This window comes from Gopherus evgoodei, chromosome 2, assembly GCF_007399415.2.
Source record: "Gopherus evgoodei ecotype Sinaloan lineage chromosome 2, rGopEvg1_v1.p, whole genome shotgun sequence".
Taxonomy (NCBI): Eukaryota; Metazoa; Chordata; order Testudines; family Testudinidae; genus Gopherus; species Gopherus evgoodei.
Window position 1 is genome coordinate 273,406,835 of NC_044323.1, and position 26,045 is coordinate 273,432,879.

The following is a 26,045-nucleotide window of genomic DNA, read 5'->3' on the forward strand; positions in this document are numbered from 1 at the left end:
GATTATTAATTCAGAATTCATTTATATGGTAATAGTAAGTTAAAAATGAAAACACAATGAAAATAAACATTTAATCTCTGGCTTCTACTATTATGGACATGAAAGTGTATCCACAGGACTTGATAAAGGAGTAAATTTAGCAGCAGTAATCTAACATAGTGTACTATGCACAATGCGTAGTTTTCTCACTTTTCAAATTACCAATGCACCACTGTGGAACTGCTGTAGCTAGGATACTGACCATACAGTACAAAAATTGTGTTTAAGTATTTTTGTCAATAAGGACTCATTGATGTTGGATGTCACAATTAACTATTGACTCTCTCTTTTTCCATTTAGGGAATACCTGGAGCTCCTGGTGTTCCAGGGGTTATGGGAAACACTGGGCCACAAGGTGGTGTTGGACCCCCTGTAAGTAAGCTAACATAATTCTTATATATTAGCAATACTCTGCTATTCAGTGTCTAACCTTCACCATTATCCATCACAAAGAGCTACACAGAATTGTGGTCCATTTGCTCATTAAGCCCTCATGCTGATTGCAATTAATGACTAAATGAAACATCCCATTGTTGGTGTAATTTAGTTTTTATTTAGTTTTGTTTTGCTTTTGGTCTGACTGAAAATGTTGGGTAGAAATATACGCATGAAAGCATCAAGAAAAGACGTCTTTAAAGGTTAAAAGGATGCAGGATAGGAATTCATATTCTAAATGTAGCCATTTAATTTTGTTTCCATTTGAAATTACACTAAGGAAAATTAAATATGCTGCTTTATTAGACTTAACACTTTCCACAAAGATGGCATTTTTCAAAATGACCTGATTCTGATCTTATTTATACTTGTTTTGCACCAGTGTAACACGGTTGACTTCAGTGAGTGTACTCCTGATTAACATGGGTGTAAATGACATCAGAATCAGACACACTTTTAAAATGTAATTACAGGCCTCAACTACGGAAAATTTTGCCATTGATGTCAGTGAGAGCCCTTGGGCCCTTGATTCTGTTCAGGATCTAATGCTCAATTTTTCTACCATTTAAATATCAGTGACTTTTTTTAATACCTGAAAGAAAATATTTTAAGTAAAACAATCTATAAAAAGAGGGTATAAATTCCACACTAGTGACAGTTTGGGAGTTTTTCAGTTGACCTTTTAGGGGTGACTATTCAGATAAATATTTTGAATTCATAAATTAGAAATTTAACATTTTAACATTTGTTTCCTTATGTAACCAGCTTTAAAATATTTTTATATATTATAATGGATGTTATAATCTTATGTTCTAGAAAGTATTTGAATCTGATATTGTCCAGCTGCACATCTGGCTTGATTTGTAGAATACTAAATAATTTTAGATTTTTTTCAAATATCCAGTTGGCTTTGGTGATTTATACTAACAGAAACATTTGAAATATTTGACAAAATGGGAATATAATGACTGATGGTAAAATATAAGCAAAGATAATAGACTAACAATCTCTTTGTCATACTCTACCAGCATTATAATTACGAGATCTGGTGAGCTATAAAACTTATCTGGAACTGGAGCATTGACAATAATGTAGGCACATGCTCCAGAAATTGGTCTAAATTTTCGTAAGTGAAGATATGCCTGAGGATCATATGAGGCCTGAAGTCTTACTGGAAAAACAAACTGGAGAGGTCAAAAATGACTGAAAATCAAGATTGCATCCACCAAAACCTACAGAATGGCCGGGTTCCAAAGCAAGCACATTTCCGCCTGTGCAGCAGATTTCAGTCCACACTGCTGTTGGCTCCAGTGCCATTTTAGAGACAACCCAGGCAACAGAATACAGTGTGAAGAGGAAGGTGAACTTAGCAGTAAGGGAACAGAAGCCCCTCTGTGTTTCCAGAATATCATCCTGGCTACACTACTCTGAGAAAGAGACAGCACTCACAGCCATTAGGCAGGACGAGTCTTCTCAGGCTAAAGGGTCAGAAATGAGGAACAGTGGAGAGAAAAAAACTGGGAAAGGTAACCATCGGCTACTCAGTCATGGAGAGGAGAAATACCTGCTGGGTATTGAAAAGGAGAGAACATATTTAAGAGAACGTCGCCGTCCCTTTGCCAGGGTTATATAGGGTTCTAAAACTGAGTTGTTTACTTTCCTTCCTTTCACTGTGATACTCTCATATTTGGCCATTCAAACATACAGTACTTAGAACTAGAGAGAAAGGTGAGAATTAACTTTGTTTAATCTTTTAACAGGGTGCTCCTGGTGCAAAGGGGGAAAGGGGTGAACGGGTAAGTATTCTGTAGCCATATTCAACAGCCACGAGTACGTTTCAGTCTGACCTTCTGTCCCATAAACTCCCCATCGCAGTAATGTACAGTCACTCCACTCATAGATATGGGTGAGTTTAGATCTAATCTGTCAAATTTTTCTTATTCACTGATCTCTGTCCCTCTCTCTAAATTTTAATAAAATTTAAAAATAAAGTATCAGTGAGCATATCCCATAATCTTTTGTGGTTACCATCCCCAGCCTTTTGTTTGTTGTCTGAAAACAGGAGTTTCTCATTTCCAACTCTGTTATCAACATCCTTGGGCAAGTCCCAGAGGTTGTCTGCCTCATTTTCCCCATCTGTAACACAGGGACCATAAAGACATACCTCCCACATCCTCTCTGAGCACATTCAAGATAAAAGTGCTGTTGGAGCAATGTGTTGCTATGGTGTTGTTGTTATCCAGGGTGACATTCAGTCCCAGGCAATGGTTCGTGCGGTTGCTCGTCAAGTGTGTGAACAGCTCATCCAAGGTAAGCAGATCAATATCTCTTATGTTTGAATTTTAGGTGCCGGTTTCTACAGCTATAGAATAGATCTGTAGCTGGTATGAAAACAAAAAGCCACCAAACAATACCTCCCCTCTAACGGTGTATTCCCTAGACCACCAAACAATACCTCCCATCTAATGGTGTATTCTCTAGGCCACCGAACAATGCCTCCCCTCTAACAGTGTATTCACTAGACCACCAAACAATGCCTCCCCTCTTGCAATGTATTCCCTAGGCCACTGAACAATACCTCCCCTCTAGAGATGTATTCTGTAGGCCACTGAACAATACCTCCCCTCTAGCGATGTATTCCGTAGGCCACCGAACAATACTTCCCCTTTAATGGTGTATTCCCTAGGCCACCAAACAATACCTTCCCTCTAACTGTGTATTCCCTAGGCCACCAAACAATACCTTCCCTCTAACTGTGTATTCCCTAGGCCACCAAACAATGCCTCCCTTCTAACAGTGGATTCCCTAGACCACTGAACAGTATCTACTCCCTAATAATGTATACCCTAGGCCACCAAACAGCACCTACCCCCTAACAGCATATACACTTGGCCACCGAACAGTACCTACCCTCTAACAGCACGCACCCAAGGCCACTGAACAGTGCCTGCCCTCTAACAGTGTATATTCTAGGCTACCTAAGAGTATACACACTGTACTTCTCCACCCACAAGTACACACTTTATCATCACCACAACTAGCATGCATCACAGACCACATTCTTAACTTCTTCCCCTTAGGATGAGAGCCTTCCAGCCCCCCTTTCACCAACCTACCCCCTTCAAATATCCCTGGGCCAGATTATCCACTTTGTCCTGAATTTGGTGGAATCTTTCCCCACACAGGTCACATGGCCAGATATAATTCAATTCTGAACCAGATTCCAAGTCAGTCTGTCTCAGCACGAACTATTCCAGGACCTCCTGGTGAGCCAGGTCGACCAGGATCTCCTGGGTCACAGGGAGAACAAGGAGCACCAGGAAGACCTGGATTTCCAGGCAATCCTGGGCAGCCAGGAAGACCAGGAGAAAGAGGTAGGCTGAATACTTAAAATGTATGGTAATATAGATCACCATGGTGCAATAGTATGATTACTTTACTTATCTGACTTAATTTTATCATGTGAACATAGTTTTTTCTCTAGTTAAGAGCTGGTCCTAAGCCGCAGTGTTTGGGTAATACTGAAAGCTATGGAGACTGCCAATCACCAAGTTAATGCAACCTTTACAGAGTGTGATAGGGTAGAATCACATTTGGGATTGATGCAACCCCTGCTAAGGACTGACATTCATATGAAGATGCACGTGGTGCAAGAGGTTTGCCTTTTGCAGAATTCTGGGGTTGCAGAAGTTTACAGCCCCAAATGTGTTTCCTTTTGAAATCTGTTTTTTTCTGCCCTCCACCCTACAAATGAAGGCACTATAGTCAAAGAATATCAGCTTCAAAACTGGTAGGTTAGTTCTGGAGAAAATGTAGAATTTTCTTACTGAATTTGAAATGAATTGGACTAAAGGTTCTTAAATTATCATACCATAATGACACACATTGATCAGATGGGGAAGTTGCGTGCTGTTCGAGAAGACAGGGCTGGGTCAGGGTCAGATGGAGAGGATAATGAAGAGGGTGAGGCAAAAAATGAAAAAATTAAATGAAATTATGCAATTAACCAGCCACTTGCCAAACTTCCCCTTCATCCTTTTACCTATATTTATATGATGTCCCTTTGTCCTCTCCTCGGTCTGTTTTGTCTAATTAAATAGCAAACTCTGTGGGGCCTGACTTTTTTCCAATCTGTGAGACATCTGGCATGCTTTGATGTACTTTCTAAATAATAACAATAGCCTCACAATGGCACTGTGAAACTAAATCAGTCAGTGTCTATGAAGTGCTTTGATATCCTCACAGGGAAGGCACTGCTGAAGAGCCAAGAATCATTGTTCTCATAATTGCAATAACCAATAAGTGGCATTTTAAAACATTTGGTCCAATGGCTGTTCACATCCTGGAGCTTAACAGGTCAAATATCCTGTTTGGTAGCCAGAAAACTAATATTATATTGTTCTGAGGAGAACACTTTTGAGTGACCTTTGAACTTGCCAACCCTCCTCCCCCACAAGTCTCTACGCCCTCAAGGCCATAACTCAAATGACCGTAGTGTAAGAGGAGATGAGATTTAAAGTGCAAGCTTGTCAGAGATGGATTTTTGCACTCAAGCTGAACAACGACAGACATTGTTCCAGGGTATCAGGAAAGAGTGGGGAGGGGACAAGAATAGAGGGAGATGGGAAGACGAAACAAACAAGGGACTGACTGAAACTGGATGAGTGAGAGAAACCAATGTGGGCTGCAGGAGGACTGCCTCCATAGTGTAAATCTTTCCACAGTTTAAACAGTTTCTTAGAGTACACAGAAATCGCACAGGGGTTAAGCACATTTATATTAACATAATGAGGGACAAATAATGTTATTGATTGTAAAAATTAATCTGTAAGAAACAGCACAGGCAATACAGCTAATACAGAAACGACAGAGAACTTAGAATAGTTTGTGATAAAATATTGCCGAAGAATGAGGCCCTCACATTCATTATTGCTGTGGATGTAACAGCTGCTGCAACAGAATCTACACTTTGGGAGGGAGTTTTTGTTAATTTGGATTTGGAAATAAAACAAGTCTCCATTAAGCATGCAGTCAACCACTGTTAGTCAGCTGGAGCTCCTCATAGGCTTTTACTTGATTGCCTGCCCCACAAAAGAACTTCCAGGCTTCAACATGCCCTGGAATCAATGATTCACATTGAACCATTTTAGAACATTGCATGGCAGATGCTGTTGTCTCTTACACCTCTGGGAGATGATAGACAACGCATAGTGTGACTGTGAACACTAGTCACAAAGTATAGACCGTATTTTAAATCAGTGCCCACTTTGGTCGTTTGCAGGGGGCATCTCAGACTTACATCAAGCATCTCCCAAAGCTACCTGCTGACTCACTAATCTGGACATAGTTATTGGAACATCACTAATCATCTCTCTTGACACAAAAGAAGTAGTACCGTCATGGAGAGAAAATACTAGATAGTAAAGGGCTCTTTAAGAGAAACAAGAACCAATGGCTGGAAGCTGAAGCCAGAAAAATTCAAACTAGAAATTAGTCACAAATTTCTAACAGTGAAGGTGATTAGCCATTGGAACAAACGACCAGTGGAAGTGGTGGATTCACCATCTTTTGATATTTTTAGATTAGGTCTGGTTGCTTTTCTGGAAAATATGCTTTAGCCAAACACAAGTTATTGAGCTCGATACAGGGGCAACTGGGTGAAATGTAATGGCTTGTGATATACAAGATGTCATACCAGATGATCTAATTGGCCTTTTCAACCTTCAACTCTATGAATGTTTGGATTTTAAGAATTCCACCCCCAACAGACAATTCTGGAGAAATCTCCACGAGATGGCATTTCCCCCTCTTTGGCTCCCTCTTTGGAGTTTTATGATTGGAGGAGGCTATCTTAGCTTTAACTTTTACTCAGAAAGGAATTTTAGATCACAAGCAACCTGAAGTAGATTAATTTTCCTACGCTCTGCTGTTCTGTTTTGGGTGCTTGCCATCCATATGACTTCAATGAGAGTTTGCCTAAGTAAAGACTAGATAAAATATGAGTGAGGATCTCAGAGTTTAGTCCACAGGGTACATGGTTTCTCAGTTTGAATAGATAGGTTTCAAATTTGCCATTGCTTATTGATAGAATTTCACCTGGCGTATGTGTGTATGTGAAAGAATAATAATTGAGTGTGGTAAGAGTTGTGGTTTGAAAGCTCTTGTGACAGTTGCTTTCTGAAGCACCATTTTATTGCTGGCTTAGTGTAAGCTTAAAATGGGGCTTACACTAAATATCCACATAAATTCCAGATGTTTACTGTGGGCCAGTGTTTGACAGTTTTCATGAACAAAGTAATGCACTCGTGCACACTTTGCCTGCTGCATGTGCCAGCATTTGCTTCCAGAACAAACTACTGTTGTTTGCAGTGAGGCAAGGTGGATGAGGTAATATCTTTCATTGCCCCAACTTCTGTTGGTGAAAGAGACAAGCTTTGAGCTACACAGAGCTCTTCTTCAGATCCAGAAAGGCACTCAGAGTGTCACCGCAAAATACAAGATGGAATAGATTGTTTAGGCTATGTCTACACTTGCAGAGTTTTTGCGCTGTCAGTTTCATCGGTGAGAGGGAACTGGTAAAAGAAGAGCGCTGGTTTGTGTTCTCACTCACTTCCACAGGCGTCAGGTCATGTTCACATTTGCAGCACTTCCATCGCCTATGAGAGCAGCGCACTGAGGGCAGCTATCCCACAGTTCAGCTCTCTCCATTTTGAGGATAGGTCTTGGGGGTGGGGGATGATGGTGGAGCATCCTGGGTCCTTGCACAGCCTACCCTCCCCAAACACTCCAATGCTCAGCTCCAGTAGCTCAGCATTGCTCCAAGCAGGGGATCGTTTGCTCCATGGAGCAGCCATTGTCACCTGGCCAGATGATAGGTGAGCGCTTGCCAAGAAAACAGGAAAGGGAGTTTCAAAGTTCCCGGGGCTTTACAGGGGGAAGGGTGGATGTCTGTTACCTGGCATCATAGCAGCAGAGCTGCAGGCCAGAGTGGTCACCTAGGTACTGTGGGATATCCTCCGGAGGCTAAAAGCTGTGTAAACAGGAAGATCACGTCTTCACTTGCACATCACTGCAGAAGTATCACTGGAAAGAACTGAATGCTTCTCGTGGAGGTGGTCCCTGAGTTTCACCGCAAAAAGTCATTGGCAAGTGTAGACACGCCTGTTGTTTTTGCACAAAAAAGGGACTTTTTGTGCTTTACGTGACAAGTGTAGACATGCCCTTAGCGTAAGTCGTTAACACATTTTCTAACAGACCATCCAAGCTGAAGTGGCCTGTTAACACCTCTGCAGTCATAGGACAAAAAAGGGGCGTTAGTGGGTTACAGACTGTTCTAATAAGCCATAAATCCAGTGCCTTTTACTGACACATGGTGCTTAATGTCTAGCAAAGTTATGAATTTACGCTCCCAGGCTTGTCTTTTGAAGGTGTTGTGAAGGTTTCCTTTGAGGATGAGAATTGAAAAGTCAGGTATGGTGATCCACAGGAGATAGGGTGTTTTTGTCTTTTATCATTTTTCTGTTTGTTCACTTGAGACTGTAGTGATTGTCTGGTTTAATTCACATAGTTGTTATTGGGGCATTTAGTGTACTGGATGTGATATGTCACACATGATAGGCATGGGTAGGGCCCATGGATCTTGAAAGGGCCCAGGGATCTTGTGGAGGGGGGTATTGATCATCGTAGCAGTGGAGATATGTCTGCAGTTTTCGCATCTGGTATTATGACGGTCCAGCGAGACTTGAGTTGGTGAGTCCAGGTCTGTGGGGAGCTTGCTTCTAATGATGAGCTTGGAGAGGCTGGGAGGCTGTTTGAAAGCCAGAAGTAGGGGTTCAGGAAATATTTCTTTCAGGATGTGGTTCTTATCAAGTATGGGTTGTAATTTTTTGATGACACCCTGTATGGGTTCCAGTTTGGGGCAGTAGGTGACAACTAGGGGTGTGAGGTTGGAGGGTTGGTTTGGTTTTTTTTCTGTATCGAAGCAGGTTTTCTTGAGGTATTTGGGTGGTCCATTCCATGATGCAATCTACGTCCTTGTTTGATAAAGGTGATTTTTAGTGTGTGGTTCCCAACCAGGTATCTGGGGCCCTCTACGGGGTTATGGGCAGGTTTCAGGGGGGTCTGCTAAGCATGGCTGGTGTTAGACTCGCTAGGGTCCAGGACAGAAAACCAAAGTCCCGCTGTGCAGTTTTGCAGCCCGGGTCCCCAAGCTCCACCACCAGGGTGAAAGCCGAAGCCTGAGCAACTTAGCTTTGCGGTGCCCATTGTGGCGTGGGGCTTTGGGTAGTTGCCCTGCTTGCTACCCCTTAACACCAGCCCTGGCTTTTATATGCAGTAAAACAGGTGTTGTGACACAAGTGGGCCATGGAGTTTTTAATAGTATGTTGGGGGTAGGGGAGAAGGGCTCAGTAAGAAAAAGATTGAGAACCCCTGTGTTAAGGTATGTATCCTGGACTTTTTCCTTGGAGCATATTCTGTGATATCTGAGTGCCTGGCTGTAGATAACAGATTTCTTGGTATGTTTGGGGTTGTTACTGATCTGTGAAGGTAAACGTGGTGATCTATGGGTTTCTTATGTATAGTTGTATGGAGGGTTCTATTGTTGAAGTCAATCATGGTGTCCAGGAAGTTGATGCTGGTGCAGGAGTGTTCTAGATAGAGTTTGATGGCTGGGTGGTGGTTCTTGAAGTTGGGATGGAAATCTGAGGGATTTTAGGTCATCAGTCCAGAGAATGAAAATATCATTGATGTATCTCAGGTGTGTATCATTGGTTTCATGGTGTGTTTGTCCAGAAATTCTTCCTCAATGTGGCCTATGACGAGGTTATCATACTATGGAAGCATCCAAGTACCCATGGCTGTTCCCATCTTTAGACAAAGTGTTTGTTCTTGAATTTGAAAATTATGACTGCAGAGTTAATGGGCGACTTCATTTTGAATGATCTCTGTGAAAATATATTAACTACTTCTGCTAAACAGTCTGTTCCACTTTGTATTTAGCTGTGACGCTCTGAATACCTTTCCTGGCCCTGAAGAACTCTGTGTAATCTAGAAAACTTGTCTCTCTTACCAACAGAAGTTGGTCCAATAAAAGATACTGCCTCTTCCACCTTGTCTCTCTCATGTACTATTGTGGCAGTTTAAATGTATTTGCCTTGCTGCGGTACCCACAGCAAAGCTAACAGTGCAATCATGGGTTCAGTCTCCTTTTTTTGCAGCTACCATGGCACATCAACTTTCTAAGTAATACCTAGAAAATATTTTGCATTTGGAATCCAGAGCTAATATTTGGCATGAAGAATTCATTTTTAAAAGCAGGAGGAATTCAGCCCCGATCACATAAGTATTGTTTAGCATGCTTCTGTGGCAGGCTCCCACAGGAATTAATGTGTGGGTTGTAGCATGTCTGTTCAATCTGGGACTACCTCCCACATATACAGTACAATAAAACCATTCACACAAGGTGTCTCATAGCATTTCACAATGAAATTGAAGGTCACATGGTAACCAAATGCTAGATTTCAAAGAGAAGTCTTCCGCTCAGACGTATAAACGGGGTAGAACTTCAGGAGCCCTGAGACCAGCAGGCAAAATATTGCTTTGCTAAGAAGTGCAGAAGAAAGAATACTGGGGTAACATTTTCAAAAGTGCCTGAGTAACTTAGAAGTGCAAATCCCATTGCTTTTTAATCAGATTGAGAATTCTAGGACCTAAGTTACTTTTAAGAATGAGGCTTAGCCATTTTTGAAAATTTTACCCTGGCCATTTGTGACTTTAAACAATGGGATAAATGCTAACATCTGTTCTAAGGAGCTTAGTAAGCTGAGGGGAAAATATCAAATAAGCAAAACAGAACCCAGCCACTGGTCATGAGAAGAGCAAGACTTTAAAGAGGAACATGACATCATCCTGGAAGCCAGCGTAGGAGTTGCATGCTAAGCAGTCAGAATCCTGGCTGTTGAGTTGCTATGATAGTCTGCCAATACAGTTTGGCAGGCAATTCAGGAAATGAAGAATTACAGTAATCAAGTCTAGTTGTTATAGAGGCGTGAATTCCAATCTCCAGGTCAGGGCTGCAGGGATTGGGGTGTACTCTGGTAATAGTTCTCAAATGGTAAAAGGAACATTGGTAACACGTTTAACATGTTCTGACATAGGCCTTATGTCACCCCCACACATAAAAGAAGCAGCACTGCATTACGGCCATCAAGTGGCGAGGTGGCCACAGGCACTGAATTTAATCGTTGCGCACAGCTAAAAAGAAGCATTTTATTTTTAATGATAGTGAGTTTTTAAAAGATTTTGACTGCCATAAATTCATGGGTGAGACATAAAGAGTTAAATCCACAAAAGGATTTAGGCACAAAATTTCAAACCTAATCCCTGCTCAGCTGGTGCCTACATTCCCTGGGTGCCTATGTTTCTGCTGGTAAAATCCCTAAGGTGGCCAAATTTCTGCTGCCAGGCACATGCACAGCTACCTTGGTCCTGATGTCTGGGTGCCTAAGCTGCAGGGAGATCCTCATACTAGGCCAGTTGTCCCCAGCCTTTTTCGTCTGGCAGGTGTCAGACGACGAGCCATGGAGGACTGTGGCGGTGGACGAGCATCTGCCAAAATGCTGCCGACAAGCGGCAACGTCAATAGGCATTGCCACCGACAAGCAGTGTCATCCAGAGGCGTTGCTGTCAAAATCGGTGGCATTTTGGCGGCGACGCATCTGGATGACGCTGCTTGTTGGCAGCTTGTTGGTGGCATTTTGGCAGATGCTCATCCGCTGGCCAGTACACGGGTGCACTTATATGCCCTGGTGGGCACCATGGTGCCTGCGGGCACCGTGTTGGGGATCCCTGTACTAGAGAGTGCCCCATCTATCTAGCATAAGGCCTTGCATGAAATGATGGTACAGGTAGTGCAAAGTGGAACAGTTTCAACAGGAGAGATTGAGAGAGACCTTTCCCAGGGTAACCCTATAGCCCAGTGTCTGGGATTCAAATCTCTGCCCCACATCTGGTAGAGGGTGGTTTTGAACTCGTGAGTGCTCTAACCACTGGGCTAACAGTTGTAAGGGGGCTGCTGCATCCTCATTTATTTATTTTGTAGAAAGGATTTTGGTGCTTAACTCCATGAGAAGCATGTGATGCTATCTCAGGTTCTCAGGACTGAGAGATGTCCTGTTACCAACCTGCCTGAGAGAGAGACTCGTTTGTGAATAGCTAGTTGTCAGGTCCCTGACACCACTAAGCCACACAAACAAAGTCCTTACCGCTCTGCCAGCCCCTCCTTTGCCTTGCAGATAGATAACAGGTGCACCTCAAATCCTGAACCCCTCTGAAAGCATCCCCCTGTAGTATCCAGCCCCTGTCACTGGACACACTAATTTACCAGATTCCCTGTTCCCAAAGGAATAGTATAAACATAGCTTAATTGGTACAACTCAGGATTAGGTCTTTTATAACACCACACCACACCACACCACACCACAAAGATATATTTATAGTGAAACAACCATATATTAGTTATCAACGATTAAGATTTAAGAGCTACCGAGTCAGGATAATAGAAACAAAAATAATTACATATAAAACAAGAAGTATAACATGCTTCTTAGAGTCTACACTTAATTTTATTTAAATAGTCAAAAATTCTTGTCTGAAGTAGTTTGTCAGTAGGGTGAGCACCCAATGTTATTTTAAGGCAGGGGTCGGCAACCTTTCAGAAGCGGTGTGCCGAGTCTTCATTTATTCACTCTAATTTAAGGTTTCACGTGCCAGTAATACATTTTAACGTTTTTAGAAGGTCTCTCTCTACTTTACATACAACAATAGTTTATAGACTTGTAAACAAGTTTTTTAAAATGTTTAAGAATCTTAATTTAAAATTAAATTAATATTCAGTTCTTATGAGTTTAGTGCAGTGGTTCTTAACCTGGGGTGCACGCACCCCCTGGGGCAGGGCTGCTGCAAGGATATTTTGTGCCCTAGGCAAAACTTCCACCTTGCCCCCCTCCCCCCCTACATCAGTTCATTGAGGGGCAAATCTCAATGAGCCTTTATAGACCCCAAGGGCCAGCCATGCCCAGGGGCTGCTCCCCAGACCAGGTTCCCCCCTCCCTGCCCCTTGGTCTCCCCTGGAGGGTGCACAGCCCCCCTGCGAGCCCTCCCAACCCCACCCAGGTGGCCCCCGCCCCGAGTCTACTCACTGGCTTTGCCAGGCTTGGGCCGCTGCAGCAGCTCAGCAGGGAGGAGCCGCCTTTTGGAGGCACCGGAGAGCCAGAGTGTCCAGCTTGCGGCAGCAGCGAGCCCCAGCCATGGAGGAGCCAGCATGATGCAGGGGGGCAGCAGCCCTGCAAAGGCGGTGCCACCGCTAGTGGGGAGCAGCTGTGCCCTCCCACTCCTCCTGACCGGGCTGCGGCCCTGCACCCCCGGGGCTCCTGCAGGCTGCAGTGGATGTATGAGGGTGCCAGCCCCCATGTGCCCCCTGGCTCCTCCCTTGCCTAGGATTACCATATTTCAACAATCAAAAAAGAGGGGTGAGCCCTACCCTAGCCCTGCCCCCCGTCCACTCCCTCCCACTTTCCACTCCAATTGTCTTGGTTGGAACCCCCAACCCTCCCCTGCTCCTTGTCCCCTGACTACCCCTTCCTGGGACCCCTGCCTCACCTACCCCCCAGAACCCCACCCCCCTACCTAAGCCTCCCTGCTCCTTGTCCCCTGACTGCCCCCTCCTGAGACCCCCTCCACCCTAACTGCTCCCCTAGGACCCGGCCCCCTACCTGTCCCCTGACTGCCCCCACCCTTATCCACACCCCCCGCCCCCTGACAGACTCCTAGGACTCCCACGCCCCATCCGACCACTCCCCACTCCGACAGGATCCCAGAACTCCTGACCCATCCAACCCTACCCCCTGCTCCCTGACTGCCCCCTGGGACTCCCCTTACCATGCCCATGTCGGTCAGATGCTGGCTCCATGTGGAGGCAAAACTCCACATGGAGTGCTGAGGCAGCGGGAGCGGGGGAGCTGTGGGAGGGGCAGCGGCTCACACTTCCAGGACTGCAGAACCCAAGTGCGGTGAGCGGAGATCTGGTGGGGCGCCTGCCTGGGCTGCGGCCCGGTGCCCTCCCTGGCGGGGGTGGCGGGGCTTCTGCAGTGGATGCATGCAGGCGGTGGGCCCCATGTGTCCCCTGGGTCCTCCCTCACCACGCTTGGGCTCTGAGGCTCCCGGGAGTGTGAGCCACCACCGCCCTTCCTGGCCGGCTCACACGCTCGGGAGCCGCAGAACCCGAGCGCAATGAGGGAGGAATCAAGGGCTGTGCCTGCCGCCAGTCTAGGGTCCTGGCTGCCAGCCCCGCTCAGCCTCCTGCCAGCCTGGGGTTCCCTTCACTCAGCCAACAGCGGGCTGAGTGGGGCCAGCGGCTGGGACACCGGCTCGCAGCTGCATGCCATGCAAAATCAGCTCGCGTGCCAAAGGTGGCACGCATGCCGTAGGTTGCCAACCCCTGTTTTAAGGGATGTTCTTTAACCGTTTTAAACATTAAATGGCAGTTTGTGATAATTGCATTGTATCCTTGAGGGAAGTAAAACATACACTTGAGAGCAGAATACATGATATGTGAAGGGAAATGATGTTTCCTTAAAATGTCCCTTATTTTTCATGTGCTTGCCCCTATTTCCATCCAATAAAGATGGTCACTATCTCTCCCCTAAAGCCTTCTTGCAGTGTTTCCAACCAGCACAGGCTGGGAATCCCATTTTCATTAATGTAATTGTACTGCCCAGTTACACCCTCAAGTGCAGGATTGGTGCTGTCCCTGTACCCCAGGTATAGTCCAATATACCTTTGAAGGCAGCACACCCCTCCCCCCAGCCCAGAGGAAGCTCTTTTCCCCTTGCTATTCTCCTCCTGTTACATCTCACTGCCCTCCTTCTGCATTTAGCTCAGAGGGGTGATTGTGAATGAGCCAATACTCAATTTATATTTCAACAGGCAGACCATTTCAGCTGGTCTGGAAGGAAACCAGTTTATCACTGGGAATAATACCTTGATAGAAACAGTCAGGGCATTCTCTCAGTACATAGCTATAACGTTTTTAAATATCATGAGTACATACATTTCACAAGGACATGAAGGAGCAGTATGATCCTGGCTTTGGTTCTGGTATCTTACATGACCCTTTTTATAGATAAATACCATAACAGAAATGTAGTGGATTTTGTCCACTACAAATGAGTATGTCAGGGGTCACTGTTACAGAGCAGTGAACCCTTTGCCACTTGACACTGAGGGTTTCTTAGGGTCACAGCCGTTCATGGCTGTGAATTTTTAAGCAGAGGGAGGTGCTTCCCTTGGGCCCAGACTTAGGTGCCCAACTCCCTTTGAAGGGCAGGGCTTAGGCTATGCCCCTCTCCTTGACATTTCCTATTGGCTAGCTTAGCAATGCTGGCTTGTGTGAATCCCATTCTTTACTGCCTAGTGGAATCCTCAGCATTGAGTTAGGTATCTAGGCTTCCTACACAAGGCATGGAGAGCATTAGGTGCTGGCATAAGGGATGACTTCCTCTCTACCCGGCAGGTAGAGGGGTGTGTGTATGTGTGTGTGTGTGCATGCATGCATGCATGCGCGTGCTTGACCTGCAACCCCCTGCCCTGGGCCTGTCCCAACTCCATCCCTTCCTCCAGGCCCCCACCTCCACCCTGCCTCTTGGCCACTGTTGGAAGACAGGCTATTGAGCTAGTTGAACCATTATTTGTACCTAGTATGGCAATTCTTAGGTTATTTTCTTATGTTGGGATAGCTGCTTTATAACAAGTGTATGAAAGGATGCTATAGAAGTAGTTCAGGAGATAAAAAGTATGTTAATGTGCAGCTTTTCTACTCCACTGGCTATGTGGTCTCCTATGACATAGGACGGATACTGAGTTGATGTCTTCAGGGGAAGTTCAGCCATGTTGGAAGGGGTGGGGGTGGAGGTAGCTAACTCACTTACTATGGCAGGAGGGACATCAGAGCTGCATGGAACTGGTGACCTCAGAAAGGGTCTTATTACCTGTTCTTGGGACCAGATTCTGTACCTCATTGTAGGTTCTTTCCATTGCTCTTAAAGGGGCTGCAGTGGCCCCCTGAGGACTCCTGCCAGTGCAAGGGTGGTATAGGACCAGCACAGGATCTGCTTTAGGGGCAGGGATTTGGTGAAACACATAGTGGCCTGGCTGTTCTGGGCTGCAGCACACTACAGAGACAGCTGTGGCCAGCTGGGGCTTCCTCTTAATTTATTCCAGAGGCTGCACTAGGGCAGGCTGGAAGTAGAGAGGCATAAAGCCACCTTTAATGGCCCCCTGCTGTACCTTTTCTGTTGGTCCTCTTGGGCAGTGTGCTTCCTCTCTCTCTCTACCTTGCTGGCGCCATACTGGCAGCAAGCCCTAGGAGAGTTGTGACCCCTTTGGCAGGAGGGAGAGATGGGATCCCCCCCACTTTCAGAACCAAACACCAGTCTGTGGAAAGATGACTGAGCCAAGCAGCCGGTTTATAAAGACCTATGTTCAAGTGTTGGTCTGATTCTTAATATTTCAATAGGTTTACCAGGCGAGAAAGGAGAAAGAGGCAACCCGGGTGTTGGAACACAAGGTCCCAGAGGCCCACCAGGGCCTGCAGGTAAAGTTATTACTCTCTGGAGCTCTCAGGGTTAACACACAGCTGTAACCCCTCCTAGTATTTGCAGACCAGTTGAGATTTTCAGGGATCTGTCTAGCAACTTGCAGGCTTCGGTGGCAGGACCCTTAGTGTCCCAAATCTACCTCAGTGTCACAGTGCTTGTGTCATGACATCACATGCCAGCATCACAACATGATGACACTCTGTCAGTCACATACATATTCTCCCTTTGCCTGAAATAAACCGCTTGTCCAAAGGACACGTGTTTTTGTGAAATAAGGAGTGGCTGCATTTGGTTTCTTATTGAAATATTTATGACTGGTGGAAAGGTTTATACTTAGTTCACGGAAAAATATACAGGGTGAAATCCTGACCCAGTTGAAGTCAATGATAAAAATAGATTGACTTCAGTAGGGCCAGGATTTCCTGCATGGAGTATATTGCTAGAAAGGCGGAGTATTCCATGTGTGTAATACGAAATGGAGGAGGTAAGCGAGGTCAGACTATCTTCCTCGAAAAGTTAGCTGACACTTGGTGCAATCTGTTGAGCAGTAACTGCAAACATTTGCTCATTGGAAGTATTATAATAAACTTTCAGGATAAAAAAAACCCTCTCTCTGGTAGAGAGGACTTAGCAGTATCCAGAGAGTATGTGAGGCTCATCACCAGTAGGGAAATCATGCAAAACTCTTGCTGGGGGAGTTTTAAGGAGTTCCCAGGAGTCCCATTCTCCTTAGTGAAGCTGTCGCTCTGGGTATTTTACAGCACTCTCAGAGCCAAGGTATCCTAGCAGGTGCTTCCAGTGCTGCCAGGATGTTCTAAAGGCAGTGCCTTTCCTGAGGATGGTAGTTATTTGTTCCATGCATGTACTTTATGCAGGACCTTCTGGTGAAAGTCGAACTGGCAGCCCAGGGCCACCAGGATCCCCAGGCCAACGAGGCCCACCTGGTCATACAGGTGTTCCTGGTCCACAGGGTCCTTCTGGCCAACCTGGCTACTGTGATCCTTCTTCTTGTGCTGGGTATGATGTGGGAGGTGAGTACATTTTTTCAGTGTAAATAGTCTTTATCCAGCCTTCAGGAGTCAGCTTTGTAATTGGGGTGAGATGAGAAGGAAGTGTAGTGCTTTTACCAACAGCCAAAGTAAGATGGAGGCCTTTGATAAAACTTGCATTAAAATGTGACACCCCTTGAAAAGCTATAGGTCTAGTTCTGCTCTAATTTATGGATTTACACTAAGAGAAGAGTGTAACCGAGTAAAACACAAGAAAATTCACATCAAACTCAGAAAGCCTATACTGTGAATGAAGTGTATCAGTATTGTCTTGTGTGTGTATGTGGCACTGTCAGATTGTATGCGTCCACTACATGTCAACTGAATGTTTTATTTGTTGAGTCTCCAGTGGAGTCTTGTAGTCTTTAAACATATTACTCAGTTCCCTCATTGATGTGTTTCTATATAGCATGAAAGCATGAACTCTACTAAACAAAAACTATTGTAACCCGAAAGAAGGATGCACGTGCTCATCAATAACCAATGAAACATAAGCCAGAAAACAGGATCTTTTCTAAAATCCCTTCTGTAACATTTAGGGATCCTGTATTGTAGTGTTTTCCATTACAATAGATAGAGGCAATGGAAGGAAATTAACAGGAATAATGACACAATCATGATACTGGACTTTAATTTTAATATTCTGTTTTAGTAAGATATTAGTCACTACAAATGTAATACATGAGACAGTTTAGTTTGTATGTTTTACTGATCTGTATGTTTTTGTTGTTCGCCTCTTCCCATCCTTTTCTCCTCTTTACCCCCACCCTCTATTGTTCATTTCCGATTTGAAGGCCCAATCCCTTACAATGGCTTCCACTCCAGAAGGTGAAAGGCTCATTCTGGTTGCATTTTTCCTTTCATTTGGCTGAAGGTCAGAAATGGATACTGAGCTGCCCTATACTTTACATCAACAACATTGACTGCCACTAACAGACTTTGTGTTACTGCTGTCTATGCACTTATCTTCCTTTCCCTGTTAAAATTAAAATTTGCCTGACCTTTTCTGTCCATTAATGATAGATTCTAGGACATAATTGGAATCTGGTAAAACAGACAAATTGCCTTAGTAAATAATAAGCACAATGGTGTAATTTTTGGTGATGGTGTCCAACTAACTTGGCTGTCGAGTGGTAGGTTTGTTTCCAATCTCTCCTGCTTATTAATTGTGTTAAATGTTTTCAGTGTTTCTTTTTGTGAATTAAATGTATTGTATTTAAAGAGATATAATATTCCAATTTCTTAATTATTACCTTAATTTTCTGCTCTCCTCCTTTTGTGGTAACCATATAAATATTCTTGCTGGTGGTGGGTCAAGGTGGATACGGTGACACAACTGATCAAGACATCCCCGTAGTTCAATTGCCACATAACTCCTACCAAATCTATGACCCAGAGGAACTTTATGATGGTGAGCAACAGCAGTATATAGTTCATGGGTCCTACCCCCAACCAGCCCAATATCCCCAGTCCTCCTATCCAGAACCTCATCTTGCTCAACCAGAGTTTACTCCTGTTCAGGAAGAGATGGATGCCATCGAAGTGAGATCTCCTGGAATTAGTCGTTTCAGAAGGCAAATATCAAAAAGAAGTGTGAATGCTCCAATACGCAAGAGGGAAATTAAAAAAAACACTTAAGGAACTGTTAAAAGGGAAAATTTATGTGCATATAGGTGTAGACTTGTGTCTAGTTGCCTAAATTATCATCATGGAAAATGGTTACAGGCTCATATGTTAAAGGGAAAAAAATTGTACACAACCACCTCAACAGAACAAATAATGGTAATTATGTTGCATGCCAGAAACTATTAGTATTTTAGTGGGTTGGTGCTAGAAGATTAAAAGGTCATTTATAGACTTTTGAGACTCTTGTGTACTGTTTGACACATTATTCAAACTGTATCTAAAAAAAAAAAAGCATCACAATAGCTGGTGTAATTAAGACAATTCAGAAAAGTTAATTTAGTACTATCTTGCTCTCCATGTTTCTCCATATGATTTATTCTAGTAATATTTTGATAAATTGCTTTCGTAGCAGAGTAACCTTACTAAATTAATAGAATATCAGGGTTGGAAGGGACCTCGCCACTGAAGAGACTGCATATTCAGTAGGTTTCCTTATACCTGGCTGTTACATCCTTTCACAAAGAAGTCTTATGTTAATTGGATTTTTTTACAGTATCTATTCAAAATACACAAAGTTCTATGGGAACATGCTGATAATTTATTGTGAACTTATTTCAATTGTTTTGTATGGAAATAAAGGTTGCAAACTTTTATAAGTCAACATTCCATTTTGTTGATTTTAGCTCCAAATATTTGGACTAAACTTCAGATGGCAGCATGTAAAGGCAGAATATAGATACTTTCCAATTACAACCATTTATTTTTGCCTTCAGTGTAGTATTATCATGACAAAAGAAGAAGAATGGGACACTTTTTGGTTTTGCTCTATGAAATGCACACAGCTGAAGTTAAATTTGTATTTATTACTTGAAAAGTACTAGTGTAGGACTAAATATGAATCAGAAGACAGAATGTGAAATATAGATTGACTATATAACATGTGGACACTGGATATTGCATATGGGTATCAAACTAGTAGCAAAGGACTGGAATCTGTAACTGCAGAACAGCTTGGTCAGCTAATCATGGCACAGTGCAACCAGTCAAGACACAAATCAATTCACATAGTACTGTACTTTAATCTATAATAATTGTGACAGGAGGGCCAGGGAGGAGTGTTAAAGGGAAATATATAAGCCCAAGGCTAATTAAGGAGTGGTTCCCTGTAGATTAGGGAGGGTGGCTATAGGTAAGGGTGACAGTCAATTAAGGCCCTGTCAGGAACCTAATAAACCCCCCCTGCTTCAGGCAGAGAGAGGACTGGAGCTTGGAGCTGTGCTATGAGACTTGAAAGATCAGAGAACCAAAGTAAGGGAGATCCTGTCCCAGCAGGGGAGGGAGACTCCCTCCCCCAGCGTCTTAAGGATCGAAGGGTAAGAACCCGCAGCGGTTGAGGGGGGCTTGGGCTCAGAGTAAGGAGCAAACCCAGACCCCTCTCCCACTTCCCTCCTTTACCACCTTCCTGGGTGACTAGTAGGGCCCTTGGCACCCCAAGAGCAGGGGCAAGAGGTAGCATTTTAGCCTCCCCCCCAAGAAAAGTGCAGGACCCACCATACTAACATCGGCCATTTTGTCACATAATGCACATAAATATATTTGCCTTTTTACAACTCAAATCAGAGTTCTGACCAGAGTAAGCAACAGTTATGTTAATCTTAATTATAAAACCTCTTGTAGGATTAAAAAAGAGTAAGTTGCGTACCTTATAGTAATTGGAGGTTCTTCAAGATGTGTGGTCCTTAGCTGTGGGTAGTCATGTGCTCCATGTGTCCAGAGTCAGAAATTCTGAAAGCTGTGTCTGTTGGTGCCCTTTATCTCCTCAGTTGGGGCCATGAGGTGAGCAAGGGTGGGGCAGACTGACCACTCTCCAGTTCCTTCTCTACCACAAATCGAAAGATGAGCCAAAGCAGATGGGCTAGAGAACAGGGAGTGGAATACAGATAGGTACCACACATCTCAAAGAGCCTCCAGTTAATCTTCTCTTCAAGTGCTGGTCCCTATATGTATTCCACTGTGAGTGATGGACAAGCAGTACTCAGGAGGTGAGGCAGTTGAACCGGCCTGGCCTTCATCTACTCTTTTGAAGCTTGAGGTTAGGAAGGACTCATGTGTGGACCAACGGACACAGCTTTCAAAAATTATCCAGCTATATGGGTACCGACAGTGGAATAGACATAGGGACTAATGCCCAAGACTACTTACAAACCTCTCAGAAACAAGATTATTTGTATTGGAGTAGTGCTTAATCATGGACTAAGGCGCCATTGTGCTAGGCACTGTAAAAACATTCTTAGAATTTTTAATTCTTATCCACGACTAATCGCTTTGGAATATGTTTTGTCTATGCTTATGCTTCTTAAATGCCTGTGTGTGGGGCTGAGAGATTGCATGGCAAAGATGAAGCAACTGACACCAGGTTATTGTTCAGCATAGCTCATTTTCCTTCCCCTGAAAAAGGCCACCATGTATTCATTATCATCCAGCTACGGACTGTCAGTCTCTGCTTGCACCCCCTGGTGCATCCTCTTAGCTCATCAAGATAAAGGGAGGTGACTCATTGGCATTTAGTCCACAACAAAGTTGTATATTTTTGCTGTTCAGTCTCAAAAACCTCTGGCTCAAAATTAGGTCCCAATTTACCAGAGCATTTATGCATAGGAGTAAGGCCATCCCTGTTCATCTCCCAGTGCTCTTTCCAGTTAGATAATCACATGTTTATATTCTGAACTTTAATTTCTGCACTGTTATTTCTTAGCCCTCTAATTCTTACCATTCTCCTGCAATTAGCAGGGGTTTGAAGAGGGTGCATAGTAAATTTCTCACTGGGACTTCTTGCATTTTATGGAAGAATGGTGGAATGGCATAGAATAACTGACTGACTACATTTCATGGCAGGATGTATGCACATTCATGCATAGTAATTCCTTGCCAGAAAACACTCAAGTCTGCCTCACACAGTTATTTTCATGATCTATAGTTTATAGATTCATTATCAAATTATAAAAGATGCACATACAGGCCAGCTCCCTGTATGAGCTGTTTTTAACTAATTCTGTATAGCAAATAGGTACCAGTATAACATTAAGAAGTCAGAGGACGGTTATACCAATTTTTTTCAATGCTGGGCTATAGTTAGTCAAATTCTGCAGTCCTTAATCGGGGGAAATCCTTATTGGGATTAGGTCCTAACAAAAAACTTTAGAATGCATACTGACCCCTAGAGCTCTAAAAATGTTTGTATGTAGTTGGTAGACTACTAAAGTATTTTCACGCATTAGTTTTAACATTTTGAAGATGGCCATCTGCATCTTTCATTGTAACAAAATGCAAAATACAAACATTCCTAATGCTAACACTTGAACCTTTTGTAATTACTACTTAAACATTTTTAACTTCATTATGAAATCCAGACAATCTCACCAAGTGTATTGAACTGAAGTTAGTTTGCTAGTAGCAAGACCAGAGGAAACAGGAGCAAAAATAAACTAATCAGAATTTTGTAGAAATGTTTTGCAGAGAGGATCTCTCTATTTGTATGAGATTTGGGCAAGACTTAGTGAACCCAATAAACCTACTTAAAGCCACAGTCTCTAATGTTTGAGTTAGAAAGAAATTCATGTTACTGTAACTGCAAGGCTAGGAAATTAATATACTGTTGTCTAAACAGTAGTTGAGCAGTAAAATGTATAGTCAGTCAGATGCAAGGCAGAGTGCTATCCATCTGCTTTAGACTTTGGATTCAATGCTGAATAAGCTCAAATCCACTCAACTGGTTTTCTTCCATGAAAGGGATTTTTTTCTGGTCTGCATTGCCACTCATGTAACTAGCTAGCTCAAATGTACACCTCAGTAAACAGAGTAAATCCCAGCCTATAAACTTGTCTTTCTAAAGAACTTTCCCCAGAGAATGTACACAGAAAAATTCAGAGGGAATTATTTACCTGTCACAGATGCCTATCATGTTGGTATCTATATAAAAACTATGAAAAGACTAGAAGATGGTCTCTCTCCACCTTTCACTAGAGTTCAATGATGTGTGTGAAATTTTGTTGTTGCTAAAAGGTTTGTTAATTAGAAAAGTGGGTCTAAAGCAGCATACAGTATGGTGTTACCAATGCTTTACAACATATACTTTGCTTATAACAAACCTGCCATTCTTAGCTCTGCAGATGTCATAAATCAGCATAGCACCCTCAGAAGTTAAGGGAGCTACATAAGTTTGAGATTGGCCATTAATTAAGGGTATGTCTACACTACCCACCAGATCAGCAGGTAGCCATTGATCTATCGGGGATCGATGTATTGCGTGTAATGTAGACGCGACACATCAATCTCCGATCACTCTCCCGTCTACTGCTGAACTCCAGCAGTGTGAGAGGCGGAAGCAAAGTCGACGGGGGAGCCGCGGCCATCGATCCAGCGCCACGAGGATGCGAAGTAAGTAATTTTAATTCAATCTAACATACATCGCCTTCAGCTAAGCTATTCTCGTAGCTGAAATTGCGTATCTTAAATCGATTTTCCCCCCTCCCCAGTGTAGACTAGGCCATAATGTACTCAAAATTACATCCCACACTGAATCAGTAAGCTCTTCTGAGTGACTGGCAGTACATAATATTCTATCATTGGCTAAGGTATACTTGGGATGACCCTAAAATAAAACTGAAATGTTTTTCCTAACAGGTTAACTAGAGTGTTATGAATTAAGGATTCAGGATGTCAAAAATGCTTACCCATAGTTGAGTATATTATGTATATAGACTGTGATTGTGACAGCAGTCTAGGGGGTTTAGACACTGCCTATTAAAGTTAATAGATGTTTCTAAACCCCTTAAATTAGTTCGATAAACTCAACCATTACACACACACGTACGTACGTATAATGTATTTAAATTTCACTGCAAGGTAAACTAATCCTGTCTCCAGAGTGAAGCCCCCCCTATTAATAACTTCACTATAATGTAAATTCAAATAATTCTTAGATTAGTAATATAGACTTAAGCCTCCCTCGCGACGAGGAGACTCATCAGGACTCTGCTCTATGTACGGTATTAACAGTTGCAGTATATAATCACTGTGCTAGTTATATTCTTGCTCCATTTTCTTCAGATACTGGCATCAACCACCATGGAACAACTCTCCCCTCCCCCCCCCTCCACAGAAATCCTTGTAATACACAAGTTAGAGGATAACTTTGAGGCAATACAATGAGTGTATTGGTAATGTTTCACATTATGAATTAATTTATGTATTGTGGTTCATGACTTGAGCCTATATTTACAGTTTAGTCAAGCAAATATTAATATTGAGGTAAAATTTACTGGCTTACCATAATCAAAGTACTAAATACACACAAGTTAATATATGTGAACCTAGTGTGTCCTCTGATGATAAATAAGTGCCCACCTAACAAGTCATAAAAATATTTTATTTGGAATTTGTGCACTTGCCAAAAAAAGTAAAAGACACATGCTCTGGCTCGACATTTCCTCCAAAATCCAGTCACTTGAATCTTGAGAGTTACAGACTTTGCCAGATGGTCTAATAAATTAAAATTGCTGATTGTGAAGTATTTAACACAGGATGAATGGCTGAAACCATCCAGTGCCTACCTATAAATATATACTGTATCCTCACACAAAAAAGAGGGCTTATTTCAAGAAGTCGGATGCTTTTAAAAAAACCCCAAGAATACTCATTCTATGTTAATGACTGAAATTAGGTTGCGAGATCACTGGCTAAGAATGTTTTCTAAAGTAAGTCCTTTTGAATGCCAAAGAAATGGCCGATGTGAAAAATACATTGTAAGCAAAACAAAATGTACTTTCTCTTATGCTTTGGCTATAGAAAACGGAGCCAAAATTTCCTTGAGCCACTAAAAGAATAAAAATGGACATACAAGCAATCCTGCATCCTCAAACCCAATGGCAATACTAGCTTAAGGGCTTAATTCCATCAGCACTTCATTTAGGAACATTGTGAACACATGTGGCCCTATCGACTTCAAAGGGGTAGTTTGTGGGAATAAAGTACACTTCTGAATGAAAAGATTTGCTACAACAGGCCCTTAAAATGTTTGCCTTAATTTGCATCACTGAACAGTTATTTTGCTCATCTTCAGTAAGAAAAATGCTACATTTCTGTACTTTACATAAAACAACCTAATTCTCCTAAGACAGGGCTGAAGGACAGATTTAGGTTTGAAAGGAAAGAGGAAAAAGCTCTGTGTAATCTATTTGGTTTTCACAGTTGGTGTGCTATGCAGGATTTTTCTGGTTTCAATGGGTTCTTTGTCTACTGACGTTAGCCCACTGTTGAGTTGCCATCCAGGCTTGCCCTTCCTCATTTACCCAGGAGAAAATATTTTAAGATTATGCACAGCTCAAGATGTACATTTCTGTGGCTAAGTGCTGAGCTATGGATACACAATTTTGCACTAAAATTGTGACCGGGTGAGTTTTTCTCTAATTTTTCAAAGTAGCAACATTTATTTTAAGGCAGAGATGGTCATGTGGACACCACCCCTCTGTCACAGTGTTAGTGTCCCAGGGCACCTAGGGGCCAAGATGAGGCCATTGCCCTCACTCAGCCTCTGATTTGCAGTCCCCTGGCTGAGTCTCAGATAGTCCACCCTCTTCCAGGGTTGTCAACAAACACGAAGAAATGAAAACACATGACTGTTCCAAAGGGGTGGTGGGGCTCTTTCTTCAGAGGGTGTCTGGTAAACTGTGGCCCTAACCAAGCATAGAAGATAGTCTAAAAAAATAGTCCCACAGTAGTGGCTCAGCGTCAGGCCCTTCCTTCCTTCAGGGAAGGAACCCATTGGTTGCCCAAGAAAATCTTGCCTTCAATCAGCTCTTCAGGATCTGAGGATTGGAAGCAGGCTCTCCTCTGTGGTCTGCCTCCAGCTATGCGGTAGTCTCCCTTTTTTAAGCCCTTCCTCTGAGTCTGACATCTCACAGATGTGGCCGGACAGGATTGATTGAACCCACGATAGTTTATTAACCCAAAACTGCACCATGAAGTGTTTGTAGAACCCATCACGCCCTCCCATTTGTAATGATATAACTTCCCGTTACAGTGAACAGTGGCAGCATTGGAAAAGTAGTATTAGGAAAGTATTTAGTTGTCATTTAATGTGATTTAGCAGGTAGAAATAAAAGTGTCAGTACCATGCCACCATCCAGCTCTTTGCAGACTACTGCAAATTGCACAGCAGACTAATAGTGGTCTATGAATT

The 26,045-nt window shown here is 43.1% G+C and overlaps 1 protein-coding gene across 2 annotated transcripts in view; it reads left to right on the top strand.

The window, feature by feature from the left end:
• The window catches only part of COL14A1 (collagen type XIV alpha 1 chain), a 173,301-nt gene extending 153,768 nt beyond the window's left edge, over positions 1 to 19,533 (top strand). The window contains exons 42-48 of one of the 2 annotated variants that reach the window (XM_030553756.1): positions 340 to 411; positions 2,235 to 2,270; positions 2,718 to 2,784; positions 3,660 to 3,848; positions 16,049 to 16,126; positions 17,006 to 17,161; positions 18,498 to 19,533. In XM_030553756.1, coding sequence (XP_030409616.1) covers positions 340 to 411; positions 2,235 to 2,270; positions 2,718 to 2,784; positions 3,660 to 3,848; positions 16,049 to 16,126; positions 17,006 to 17,161; positions 18,498 to 18,817 — 918 coding nt within the window. In that variant the 3' untranslated portion in view covers positions 18,818 to 19,533. Of the gene's footprint in view, positions 1 to 339; positions 412 to 2,234; positions 2,271 to 2,717; positions 2,785 to 3,659; positions 3,849 to 16,048; positions 16,127 to 17,005; positions 17,162 to 17,973 lie in introns of both variants that reach the window. The other variant, XM_030553757.1, reaches the window with a different exon arrangement.
• The last annotated feature ends 6,512 nt before the right edge of the window (positions 19,534 to 26,045 follow it).